The sequence below is a fragment of the Diadema setosum genome, chromosome 11, assembly GCF_964275005.1.
Source record: "Diadema setosum chromosome 11, eeDiaSeto1, whole genome shotgun sequence".
In the NCBI taxonomy this organism is placed as follows: Eukaryota; Metazoa; Echinodermata; class Echinoidea; order Diadematoida; family Diadematidae; genus Diadema; species Diadema setosum.
In genome coordinates this window covers 13,614,097-13,628,372 of record NC_092695.1, presented here as the reverse complement: position 1 = coordinate 13,628,372, position 14,276 = coordinate 13,614,097, and the positions used below count along the sequence as shown (strand labels likewise).

Sequence of the window (14,276 nt, the reverse complement as noted above, 5' to 3'; positions counted from 1 at the left end):
CCACCAAAGCATTTATGTAGAACTTTTCTGGTCTCACAGATCTTTTTTTGTTTTGTTTTGCTTGTTTTTGAAGATTCTCTAATTTGGAGGCTAGGGGGATTGGGGGGGGGGGGGGGGAGGGGTAACATGGTTATAAAAAGGGTTTTGCAAAATGAAAGGATCTACAAAACAGCTGGGAATGAAAGGGTTATAGAAACTGTTTTGCCAAATGAATGGGTGTACAGAGGTACTGAGAATGAAAGGGTAACAACTTTGACCCCATCACCTAAATCTTTCCCTACAGAATCATTGTGCAGTAATGCATGTACTGTATGAGCTGAAATTTTCGTGGTGGTTTTATTTTTGTGAATTTCGCGAATCGCCTTTGAACCGCGAAAATAACAACGCGCGAAAACAAAACATGACATGTATCCCGTCCTGCGCTGCGCCTAGCTAGCCTTCAACTTGTCGACTGTGCACGCACGTCGCACAGTACAGGCAGCTTTAGCTTTTTAAAGTGCCTTCAGTCTACTCTTGCAGCTGCATTCTTGGTGTTCGCCTGTCGATGTCCGGCACGAATTTTGAAAGTCCTTGTAAAGTATTTCTTTTTGATATTTGTTTTAATTTCAAATTGAGAAAGTACTAGTGCTTTAGTTTAGACAATTATAGTTTTTTCGTGAGAGTTCCAAGTACGTTCAGTTAGACCCTCGTAACTGCGAAATTAACAACACGCCAATGTCCTCCAAGTAGCAATTCGCAAAAATATCTGTATGCGAAAATTTCAGCTCGTACAGTATATGCCAAGTTTAATTAAGTGTATACATGAGTTATTTCCAAGGCAATGGAGAAAACCAAGTAATTAAAGCACTCAATACTGTATTTTTTTAAAAAGCATTCAATATAATTCTAACTTTTGACCCCATGACCAAAAACTTACTTAGAGAATCATTGTCAGACAGTACATGTTTGTGTTTTAAGTGTCATAAAGATACAATGAGCCATTTCCAAGATGGGGGGGGGGGGGGGGGGAGATATTTTAGAAATTTTTATCTGATCTTTGACCTTCAAACATATGGCCCAAAACTTTTTATAAACATTTGCTCATTCACAAACAGTACCACTCACACACCCACTCTCAAGGTAGGGACCTTAAAATGTGGACCCTTGGTTCAGACAACAGCTTGGAAACTAGGAGCAGGGATCACCTGTAATGAAGTCAGCTTTGATTGGTAGACATTCTTTGCTTCATCTTCGCCATCCTCATACAACCAGTTCTCTGTTTCATTTAGCAATGCTCGGAATGCCTCCTTTTCCTACAGGAAAGAAAAAAGGAAGTAAATTTCTTGACATCACTCAACTTCAAATATATCTAAACACTGAAATATCAATTCACCTTCAACCGGACAAAATTATGATGGATGAGAAATAGGTCATTACAGAGGTGAGTTGTCTGACAGCAGAGAGCCATCAACTCCAGTGCTACATTTCACAGACCTAACATGCTTTCAACAAGAGGATTTATCTAGTTTGCCTTAAACTACCCCTCTAGACAAAGAAGTGACCGACTCCAGCAATCAGACCATGCCAATCTTCAATGGGTTCAAGAAACCAGGATAGAAAGACATCCAGTCTAGTCCTGAGGAGGACCAGGCAGCTAATGCCCACTGTCAGGGTTTCCCTGCTGGCTGAGGTACCCCCATCCCAGTCCCTACAGATCACCCCAGGGTTGTCAGTAAAACACTGACATGTTAGAGGTAACCATTAGGAGGGACTGAAGGTAGAGGCCACACCACAGCAAAGCTCAGAGAATGGATTGACTTTCACATCATTTTGCTCACATATCATGGCTAAACTATGCACTTCATGCTGCATCGTGATTACACTCACTTTAAGTACCATTTGATATCATTTGCAAGACGTAAAGTAATCTTCACTGTTCAGCTGTACCTCCTATACATACGATGATAATGAAGAAATATGGGTGAAAATAAATCATTGCCTGAGAAGAGACTGAAAGTTTACTCCTTGTATTGTACTGTTGAAGGTAATGAATAATTCAAGCTTATCTCTTTGACGAACAATCCCATAAGTTGAATCACCTCTCAAATATCATGTAAATATAGGTCCAACATTATCAGTATTGATTACACAAAGGCAACTGTGCACCAGAAAGACAATACAGCATTAAAATGGACCCATCACTTATCAGATTATACCATATAATGTAGAAGTAGTTCAAGAGGTCAAATACAATCTCTTACTATGGCTTGACACTAACATTTGTCTCTTGTGGCCCATTTAGGCCACTGAAATATTTAAATATGACATATTGGTGCCCCAAAGAAGAAATGCAGTGATTCAAAATAAAAGGAAATATACAAATTCATTTTCAACTTCAGCTGCCTGATTGGGCCACCAAAAGATAACAATTTCAGAAGTTTGGTGGCCCAACATTAATCATTAGCGGGCCATTGGGCCACCACTAATGTCAAGACCTGCCTATAATGACAGTTACCATAAGGGCGACTCCAAGTCACAATCCATGTTGCATGCATCACTGTACCACAGACAAGCAAAACTGCAGTGCCATTATCACTAGGTTTGATTAATGGATTACACTTTCTTCTCAGAGAGCTAGTACAAACCTGTTCTGAGGCGTAAAGCTCCAGCTGCTCACTTAGCTTGTCTCTCATGTCATAGACATACTCCTCAACACTGTTTTTGGCATCATTCTTCTCCTTCTCCTGCCGGTCTTGTGCAATCATTTTCCCCTGCAAAGCGAGAGAGAGAGAGAGAAAGAGAAAACCATAGATCTTTCATTACATCAGAATTTTGCTAAAACCAAACAAACAAGCAATAGAAAATGAAGAGCTCATAATGTGTGGCCCTAAACTTCTACTTTGTTGTAACTGAAATATTGTTATAACCCTGTTCATTACAACGGGAGTGCACTGTAGTAAATGCTTCTGAGGGAGTTCCCATGAGACCAGCAGCTATAGAAGTCCTCCCCTACAGACTAGGCAGTGATGATAAAGTGCCCTGCCTAAGGTCACAAACACTCCACAGTGGACTTGAGCCACAAACCTCCAGATAGAGAGATCCTGATCTTATCTACTAAGCTGTTATAGCTCCTCACACATGATTGCCATTTCAACAATGTCAGAGGGACTGGATTTAGCACAAGAATAATGTAATACTGCACGAGCTGAAATTTTCACGTACAGATATTTTCGCAAATTGCTACTTGGAGGACATTTTCGCGAATTGGTACTTGGAAGACATTTTCGCGTGCTGTTAATTTCGCGGTCGCGAAGATCTAACTGAACTTAGTTATTCGCACGTTGTTATTTTCGCGTGTTGTTATTTTCACAGTTCAAAGGCGATTTGCAAAATTCGTGAAAATAAAACCACCGCGAAAATTTCAGCTCGTACAGTATATTATACAACATTCCTGACAAAGTTAGGGAAGAGCTGATAGTATCTTCACCCACACTTTTTCAGTTTAGTTCTTTGAACATCTCTCACTGTTAAAGCTGAAATTATACACCATGACTCTTTGCACTCTAGCTACTATGACGAATTATAATGTCAATGCATCATATACATGCGTAGTGTCAATTCTTGAGCATAAAATACAGCAAAATATATGCTTTTTCTAATTTTCTCACAGAGTATCACATTGTGCAAAATGTATGAAAATTTTCTTGTCCCAAAATGTCACATTCCTAGCCTACAGAAAATGAACACCATACCTCCCAACATTTCAAGATGAAATATCTTACTCATGGATTGCAAAAAATCTTATTTTCTATGCAAACTGAAGTTAAAAATCTTACTTTCTGTCAAATCTTCAGAAAATACACATGAAAGGTATATCTAAATATCTTTTACAAATCTGATTTCTCTGACAGAAAATCTGATTTTGCTATTTTTAATGTAAAAATCTTACTGAATCTGATAAAATCTTACTAGTTGGCAAGTATGGAACACGCACAGAGATTCCTGGTCCAGATACCAGAGGAACCAGTTACTGCTTACAATGTGTTCTACAGATTTTCTGTGCAAAGACGCTTAATAGTAATCTCCAATACAGTAACTTATGATAGAATTACAATTGCCCGGAAGCAACAGCCCAAAACATAGAGCAAACTTACTTGATCTCTCACTGAGAGCTGGCAAATGCACGCGGTACTATTCAGTCAAATGACACTCTTTTGGCAGGACAAAATTGTAAAAAAAAAATAAAAAAAATCAAGTCCTCACAAAGTAACATCGAAATATCTCACCTCCTTCTCTTGGAACAAGTTGACTTGGCTCACAGTCAGTTCATCAATGAGGGGTGTGATGGTAAGGTCATGCATCTTAACCGTCTTTTTGCTCTTCTTTGCACCTTTTTCCGTCTCAGTACTGCCATTTTCTGACTTGCCGTTGTCACCATTCTCTTTACTAGCCTGTACACAATTAATGAGGGTAAAGAAGCTTTATATTCAGACTTCCTTCTGAGGCTTATTGGAACATGCCATGTTCATGAAAACTTTCTTTGCAGAATGCCACAATCATGTTTACTTGTATTCGGCATTGTCTGTACCTGTTGATCATCGTGGATCACACTGTGTGCATGACTAATTCCATTGTATGATATGCCAGTTTAACTTGTTCGTTTGTTTGTTTGTGAAGAAGTTTCAGCTGTGTAACTCCTTTCACTCATCTTAGTCTCACTATCAATCTAGGATTGGAGTACAAACTGAAAATGAATAGATGAAAATAAAAATAGTATTCTGGAGCCAAACATCTACCATTGGAGAGAACTAAACATCATCTACCTCTGGTCGTGAGATTTAGAAAGCAAGGTATATTTTCTTGTAAAGTCTGCATCAGTCTAACACTTTAATACTAGTAACTCAATATACATCTTTCTTATAATGAAACCATGCATTTCCATTCTCCTCAGTATCAGAACTATTGTAAATGCAAATTACTGTGATCTAAAAAATGACGCATGAACAAAATCTGATGGATTCCTGAGAAGTAAAACAAAGAGGATGATAGAGGAAGAAGGTTCTCTCATACTTGTAGGACGATTGCGTGTGTGTGTGTGTGTTTGCTTAACCACTTGACTGCGAACCACGTCTATAGACGTGCTTTCGATTTCGCCTGCTGGTGCGGAGCACATCTATAGACGTTCTTACAGTATTTGCACTTTCAAGACTATAGCACCGCGTCATGCTTACCCCTACTGTGCAATTAGCACTGCAGTGATATTATTCAGGTCTTAAACAGTAGATGGCGCTCTCAAAAAAAAAATCGGGCTATTTTCAATCACTGTGTGGACAATGTGTGACAAGTGTATTGAATGGAAAAAACTTTCAAAATGGCGGCCTCCTGTTCGCGTTGGCGATCTCATAATGTGGATTATACTCTCGATGATAGAAGTAAAAGTGATTTGAGTGACTGTTTGGATATTTATGAAGGGGAAGAGGAATACCTCATGGATCTTGGAAGTGAATATCAATATTTTGATGGTGAAAGTGGAAGATCTGATGATATGATAGTGACATCTTAGTCCCACTAATGGATGTTGGCGAAAGTCCAAGCAGACATTTACCTGACACATTCACCGGACACAGACCCAAGATATCAGCAAGGACATAGTTGGGTAGGTGGAAAATTTTATAATTATGTCTATTTATGGCTCCATTCAATTATGACTTCCGTCAAATAAAAAAGAAAATCTGAAAAAAAAGAAAGAATAAAGGTAAAAAAACAGATATTTATGCAATGTTTACATGGATATCCTATTTCCCCAAAAATGCTGTAGCACAGGGGTATGAATGCGCATGTGTAGCCAATAGCAGTCAAGTGGTTAACCCTAAAAGGGCCGGGGAGGGGGGGGGGGGGGGGCGGAATTTGCCCCCCCCTTGACGTTTCGCGCTATAATTCTATAACGCGAGAAGGCTTCGTCGAGAGGCTTCTTGACTTTGTTTGTTCAAGTCTCGCGCAACTTTTGAGACCAAATTTGCAACGTCCGCGCATTCATTTGCAAAGCCACGCCCATTTTTGTAACGGAATGTCGCCCCAAAACGGGCACAATTTTGTGATTTTGTGTACATTTCCTATGGAAAACAGTGCTCTGTCATGAAAGTCATAAAAACCTGATCATTTTTACAAATAATCACTTTCATTGATTAATTTTATGCTAATTATGGTAGAAAAGTGGTCAGTGACAATTTCCAATAAAAAAACAAAGAAAAAACAAAAGTTGAAAAACAAAGAAATACATAAGAAATTCTGAAAACAATAGAATACGTAAGAATTGAAATGACTTTTGGAAGTTTTTGTGATGTACAATTGTTGAATATACTAAAACAGATTTACAGATCAAAAATTTGACTCTCAATGCTTTTAATTAGGCTAAAATATGATCTTAAATTAATTTGCATAATTAATTAATGAAAATTTAAATTGTTTCAAAAAATCTCATGACACAATCTTGTAGATTATGACGTGGGTCTCAGGCATGCAAAATTTCATTGCGATCGCACCACCGATGGCGGAGATCTCGGGGGGGGGGGGGGGGGGGGGGGGGGGGCGGGGGCGGAATCCATCCATACAGAGCATTTAGAGCACTCCTTGACCCCTCTAAGCTCAGTATGAATAGACAGTCGGGACCTGGAGCACTCTAAAGTTATGCCCCTCTTGAGCCTAGGCTCAGGAGTGCTCAAAAGTGCCCTAAATTCTGTATAAATGGTTACTAATGTTAGAGCATTCTGGAAATGGTATGCGGTGCAGACTGCGCATACAATTTATGTTTGATATTCCTGTGCATCCGAAGGTCATCACGACATTTACACCTCTCTCAGTCACTCTGCGTGTTGCCTCAGGTGAGAGGTGACTCTCTGTATGAACAGACATAGGTGGGCTCCAGGACTGCTCCTGGGCCCAGCTGTGTGTATAAATGGTGTAATAGTCTGTGTGTCTGAATGTCCCTTACTCTTTCTCAACAAAGAAAATATACATACAATTTTGGTGACAAAAAATGAAAACAAACATAACATTACATTTTGAATATTTGTTGCCCAATCAAGCCACCAAACATATATATATATATTTTTTTTCCTTCTTTTTTTCTTTTTTTAATTTAGTGGCCCGAGATCAATTTTTAGTCGCCGCAGGCCACTACTAATGTCAATCCCTGTATATGATTTAAATGTATGTGTATGTCTTCTCACGTCCTGTGGTCCGTTCTCCTGTTGTGATTCCTTCTCCTCGTCAGCGTCACCAGCCTTGGTGTCTGCTTGCTTCGACTCTCCCTCACCAGCTGCCCCACCATCCGGGGCAGCTCCACCATCCGTCTCCATGGGGGACTCCTGCTGCTGCTGGTCATTACCTCCCTCCTCCTTGTTGTTAGGCCCATTCTCCTGGGCTGTCTCCATGGGCTCTTCTACCTGTGGAGCCAACTTCTCTACCAGGGAGGCAGAGGACACAGTGAAGATACCATGGCCATTCACACGAACCTTGACTTTGATTTTCGAGCTCTCTTTGTCGGCTGTAGGAAACACACCGTTGACAGTGAATTGACCTGTACATAGAATCATGTGAGACAAAAACATATTTTGAATTGAAAGTACATTAAAGAACCCACTGAATATAGAAAGTGTGTTTATATGTAATAGATAAGCAACATCATCACAATTGTTTCTTCAAAGTACATAGCAATGTAAAAGATATATGGTGTGTTACAAATGATATTCTGAATAAAATCAATACTAAAGTGCAACATCTTAATTTTAAACACAATGATGTTGTATAACAAACTGACAGGAGGTAGCCAGTTTTTTATATAGGTTTTCCCGGCCAATTTCACTCTTTTGTCAGTCCATTTGATAAAACGTTCATTCAATATAGCGAAAATCCTCGTCACTGCACATTCTGTCATTCAAAATTGCAACTTGTTCGTTCAATTTAGCATTTCGGTCAATGAAATTCGCACATGTGCCTTTCGAATTCGTAAAATGGGCATTCAAATTGGCACGTGCTCTTCAGTCATTCAAATTCGCCAGCACTGGCGGGAAATGGTATTTCAGTCATTCAATTTCGCGTACGGGCAGTCAAATTCCAAACATGTTCATTCAAATTGGCGTAACGTTATTTCTATTTTGAAAAGGTGAGAACCGTGATTTATACGTATTTAAATGTGATTTTTTGTTTCATCCACACACTGTTAAGTATATAGTAAAGGTATCTTTGACCCTAAATAACTCAAGTTTGTTGTTCTGTAACCCCCCTCTTCTTCCATACATGTTATCAGAACTATACATGCCATGCTTGCACCAGTACCATAGATTCACTTCACTTTCTTATGTCCAGTCATGGCAGCACGAGTTAGATACAGGCGTATCTCTCAAGAAAACAGGGAAAGAATCATAGAAGCATTTGAGGGTAATAACCTTGACAAATTGATGGCTAGAGCTGATCCAAGAACTTTTATTTATTCCTAATGATAATTAACGCAATCTAGCACCCACCAAATGAAAATAATGAAACATGCAGATGAAAGAAATAATCATGTAAATTGAAACCTCCTTCTCCCAATTATTGACAAAACAAACTTAAGATCAATGTATCTGTGCATGAAATAATGCTATCGAACATTATAAACACATACACTTATTTTGAAAGTACTGTTGCAAAGGTGATATCAGAATAAAAGCATAAACGTGTCTGCTAAATTGACTGCAGCAAATGCGAAATTGGATGCCTAAGAATGAATTCGAATGAACGAGCGCAGCATTTACGTGATCATGTGACTATATCGTGCTAAATTGAATTCAACGATTTGCGAAATGGTGCTTGTCTTACGAATTTGAACTGAAAAAGTGCTGATTCGAATGATGTAAAAGGTAATTTGAATGCTCCAAAATGAATTTGAATGAAAAGATTATAAAATTGAAATACCGAACATGCCGTCTAGTCTAAATTGTGCTAGATTGAATGCAGCAATTAGGAATTGGAATGAAAAAAGTGCGAAATTGGCCGGGAATACCTATATCATTTCAGGTCAATTCTTTTGGACATTGAAAATCTTTTGCCTCCCGTTTCAAATTATATCCTCAATATTCATTTATCAAAGGCCCATAGAACCAAGTAAGTCAGGTATCTATTTTAGGCCTCTTGCTTTTTATATTGCATATCATATCATTGCACATTGTTTTGGGGGTTTCAAGAGGATGAAAATGTAAAAAGTTTACAAATGACACACGCCAACCACTATACAATGAATTATTGCAATAGCTCCAACCCGAACATCTCAAAATTATGTGCCTCAACCGTCAAGCACCAGCAAACATGTTTATCTATTGTAACATTTCAGATTTGGTTGAGTGAGGCGAAAAGGAAAGATTTGGCCTATAATGAACTAAACTCAAATGTACAACCTCCATGATCACAATGATTTTACACCTCAAAATTTGAAACTCTGATTTTGGTTTCAACAATCCAAGACTGACTTCATAGGATGGGATGAACGCAAAATGATCAAAAGTCACATGTCCAATACTCTCACTACCTACTTCACTCGACACCTATGGAATAGCAGTGCTTGTGTGTATGTAGATTGGAGTCTATCTGTCTGCCACGGATTGCAGCACTAGCCTCGCCTCTTTACTTACCTATTGTGGGCTCCTGGAAAGGCAGGTTGGGGTCAGTATACTGGGCCACCAGCTTAAATGGCTCCTTGCGGAAAAATGTCAGCATCTTGGAAAACGGTGCCTGGTGGTTCTTGCTGAACACCTCCATTGAGCTGATGATCAAAGAGACACAGACAGACGCGCTATGATATATATGCTCACATAGTAATGTGGATAGAAACATCATCTGGAGCTTAACCCGTACTGTACTTGGTTTTCTGGTAAGCACATATGTTTGCTGAGTTCTCATTCTAACAAGTAGCATGATGGCCAGAAGCCACTAACAAATATCAAGCACATAATCCTGTCAATCCATATGTAACCGTGCATCACAAAACCAAGAAAAAATCCCACACACCAAGTCAATCTGGAGTTTTCATATTTTTCATATTTTCTGCAAGAGCAAGTCTTCTTCTACACTGTGCTAAAGTTTGAGATCACGAAATTAACAGGAGAATGTGTTTTTAGCAGCTTTTCTAGTTTTTTTTTTTGTTTTTTTTTTGTTTGTTTGTTTGTTTTTTAGAACAGTGTGAATAGGTGTGTCTTTAAGGGGTGATCACACATCGGCGGTTTAGATAGCGGTTCTCAAACCGCCGTGAAGCATGTCCCGACGATGGCGGAAAGCACTTAAACGCGATGTGACTATGTTCTCAACACGTTTTGAACACGTCAATAACGCGGATTGGCGTGGTAGTAACACAGATCTCCCCGAAAGTTGGAGGAGTCTATACCAAGCCCCTGTAGTTGGATTCAATCAGAGCCCTTTCACTCGTCTTCAATGGGTTACAACAAGTAGCATGTTGTTTTGTTAAGCAAACACAATTCAAAAGAAACTGCGAAACGTTGCAACCCCCTGTGTATTTACAGATTGACATAAGGGATGCAATGAGCAACTGTCTTCAAGTTTCAACATGCTTTTTTTCTTTCTCTTTTAACTTTTAAAATATCTGTATTAACTGTCATTAAAAAGACATACATGTCAAAGCAGAATCCAACATAGTCTACAAAGTTTCCTGTGCATTTGCAAATCTATATATCAAGTGATGTACAAATACTTGCTTTTCTCAACATCTCTTTCTTTCTCTTTCTTAATTAAGTTTTCACATATCTCTAAACAACAACCAATAAAAAGACATACATATCAGAGAATACAGTATATCTACATAGTTTCCTGTTTATTTACAGGTTCACGTAACATAATAATGGAGTTTTTTTTTTTTCAGGTTTCAATATCGCTTTTCCCTCTTCTCTCTTAAGTTTCAACATATGATGACATATAAAATGGTATCCCGGGGTACCAAACAAAAATCAGCCATTTTGTTGAATTATTATCATTATTTTTTAAAAAGGTTGTACCCTGGGTGCCAAAAAGAAGAAATTATTTGTGGTGCTGGAGCTAGCACGCGCTAGCCACTGCACTGCACTGCACTAAAGCACACACTAGTGGTATCGCAGCTTCCATGCAGGCATAGTATAACATGCAGTGGCATGGGAATAACTATGTACACGCCAAAGAGGTTCTATATGTAATAGAGTAAGCGCTCACCATTCAGTGCGTACAAATGAAAACGGGGCCAATTGAACAGTGGCGCGTGCGCACGAAAGAGGTCGACTACCAGAAGCCCGAACCCGGAAGTGCCTATAGTAATACACGTAAAGTACAGCTTCAAAGATGGGGTTGGGTTGAAAAAATCATTCTAATTTTAAGGAAAATCATTATTTGTCCATATGCCTCCGGATTTTATAAGTGAGATACATTCTCAACACAGTATACGTGTTTTGATGAAAAAAGGACTTGCTCTAATGTGTCAAATATGTGCCTTAACATGAAGCCAAAATTGCCAAACAGGCATTCATGCATTCATACTACATAAAAAGACTGCAGAAAGGTACAGTGTATACTCTTTGGTATGGGAGTACTGATTTCACATAATATACGTCACTTAGAAACATCAGACACACATACAACACACACTCCCACACACACACACACCCACAACAAACACACACACACTCACAACAAACACACACATATGCACACACACGTACACACCTAACCACTTTTTTTTCAAATTCCAACACACATACACACACACACACACACACACAACACACAGTGTGTTTTGCGTGTATGTGTGTGTAGGAATTTGAAAAAAAATGTGGTTTGGTGTGTACATGTGTGTGCGTATGTGTGTGGGTGGGTGTGGGAATGTGTGTTATATGTGTGTGGGAGTGTGTGTTGTATGCATGTCTGATGTTTCTAAGTGACATATATTAGGCCAAGTAAAAAAAGAAAGTAGTTTCTCGTCCGGGTTTTTTGAGCAAGGCGATGAGGGAGGTCCTTACTATTTGATATCTTACTATTTTTTCAAGGATCGTCAAAATGAAAGTAATATGTGTTTCTCGTCCAGTAATTCTGAGAAAGGTAACGAGAGAGGGCTTTACTATTTTCTATATCCAATTTATGAAATGAAATATCACTCTGGTAGCTGTGTTATGAGACCAGCAGGTCCCAAGTGTACGTCTTGCCTGCACGCTGTGCATTTTCAAACAAATAGATATAATTATGTGCCATACTTGAAATGAAACTTCATGCATGCAGAAATACATTTGCTTTTTCTTTCCACTACAGATGTTAAAGGGGAAGGCTAGTAACTGATCAGTGGGAATCAGTGGAAATGCTGGGAGATGATTGTTCCCATCCTTGTGGGATTTATTCAAGAGTACATTGTATATCTATTGTTGTGTGAAAATGATTTGCTTCAGAACGGTCTCATATTCAAGTAATGTGCAGATTAATGCTCCGTCACTGACCAGGGACGCTAACCTGGAAGCATTAAACTGCACATTACTTGAATATGAGACCATTCTGAAGCAAATCATTTTCACACAACAATAGATATACAATGTACTCTTGAATAAATCCCATAAGGATGGGAACAATCATCTCCCAGCATTTCCACTGATTTCCACTGATCAGTTACTAGCCTTCCCCTTTAAGGGAACATGACCATCTTGATACTGGTATTTAGTGTTGTAATGGCTTTTCTGATACCAGTGTACTTGCAATTCTGATGTATTGTGCTATTAATTGAAACAGGTATAAAACATGTCATTCAACAAATGTACGACTGAAATAAATTCCATGATATTCAAAACACTGCTTTATTTATTGGTGATTGTGACTTTTTGTGTCCACACAGCTGGTATGTACATGTATATCTGCAGTTCTTCACAGTACATTAGAGTTGTAGCACATTCAACTAGAAACTGGCTTGTACAATTGCAGATGGATGTCAAAATGATACTGATATGGCATTCTAGCATTAAACGTTTAAAGATGTTTCTTCATGTTCTAAAAAGACATTTGATAATCGCTCATTATTCGGATGATGAATGATTGTATAACAGTACACTATACAGATGATACCACTCACGGCTGTGTCCGTGAATGTACATCGTGAAGAAAAGTATCCCGCAGAAACCAGAATCCGTGGAAAAGTTATTTATTTTGTAGATACACCCATTTAATAATTCTACATTTGCTGGAAAAGCGCATTCATTTTCTCTTCAAAATAGAATGTATCGCCGTGACAGACCAGGGGATGGGGACCTGGACAGCTACAAAACACGCACACTTTGCCGATATACGGTGCGGCACGGCCACTGCACTGGCACCAGGGAGGTGTGGACCTCCCTGCTGGCACCGTACCTTCTGACACTGCACACACATGCACATAGTCACAATGACATGAAAATGTATACAAACTCGATACCGTACAATCCTCACAAGCATTTGTACAGTACAATTCATCCGCTTAAAATATCAGAAACGGGGAAAAATACGAACAACGCGCGAAATATGCGTGGAATATCAGCGATTGTTCGCAAAAATGTTGCCGCTATCGCGTTCACGACGTACCGAGTGCGCTGTACATCACAGCCCATGGCCCAGTAGGCCGGCCCGCCGCGCCGCCCATCCCACTACAGTGCAGTTCGACGCTTTGTGGGTCATTCCTTCTTGCCGATCGGCCGAGCTCGCAGTGTGAAATGCATGCGTTATTACATACACACTACACACAGAAGCTACAGCTGTACTACAGTCTACAGCTAAGTAGAGGACGCAAGGCGTAAAAATTAGAAATGAGACGTCACGATTGGTAGGTGAATTGTCGATCTTCTTCTTTTTTCCGGCGGCCGAAAAAATAGTAAATATCAAAAAAGTCGATGCGGCAACTGAAAATCGATGCGGGCGGGGAGCGGGTTGGGACAAGAATTATGAATTTCTTGGTATTTTCAGCGCCATTTTGAAAATAGTAAATAGTAAAAAAATCGATGCGGCGGCCAAAATCGATGCGCGCGAGGACGAGAAACTGGTTTCTTTTTTTACTTGGCCTTATGTGAAATCAGTACTCCCATACCACAGAGCATACACTGTACCTTTCTGCAATCTTTATATGTAGTATGAATGCACAAATGCCTGTTTGGCAATTTTGGCTTCATGTTAAGGCACATATTTGACACATTAGAGCAAGTCCTTTTTTCGTCAAAACACTTATACTGTGTTGAGAATATATCTCTCTTATAAAATCCGGAGGCATATGGACAAAT

At 39.2% G+C, this 14,276-nt stretch overlaps 1 protein-coding gene across 1 annotated transcript in view; it reads right to left on the bottom strand.

Annotated features, from left to right (window-relative positions):
* The window catches only part of LOC140234851 (97 kDa heat shock protein-like), a 68,908-nt gene that overhangs the window by 10,755 nt on the left and 43,877 nt on the right, over nt 1-14,276 (bottom strand). Inside the window, exons 11-15 of the mRNA XM_072314897.1 lie at nt 9,648-9,778; nt 7,209-7,558; nt 4,266-4,430; nt 2,625-2,750; nt 1,185-1,292 (exon numbers count right to left, since the gene is read on the bottom strand). Coding sequence (XP_072170998.1) covers nt 1,185-1,292; nt 2,625-2,750; nt 4,266-4,430; nt 7,209-7,558; nt 9,648-9,778 — 880 coding nt within the window. The remainder of the gene's footprint in view (nt 1-1,184; nt 1,293-2,624; nt 2,751-4,265; nt 4,431-7,208; nt 7,559-9,647; nt 9,779-14,276) is intronic.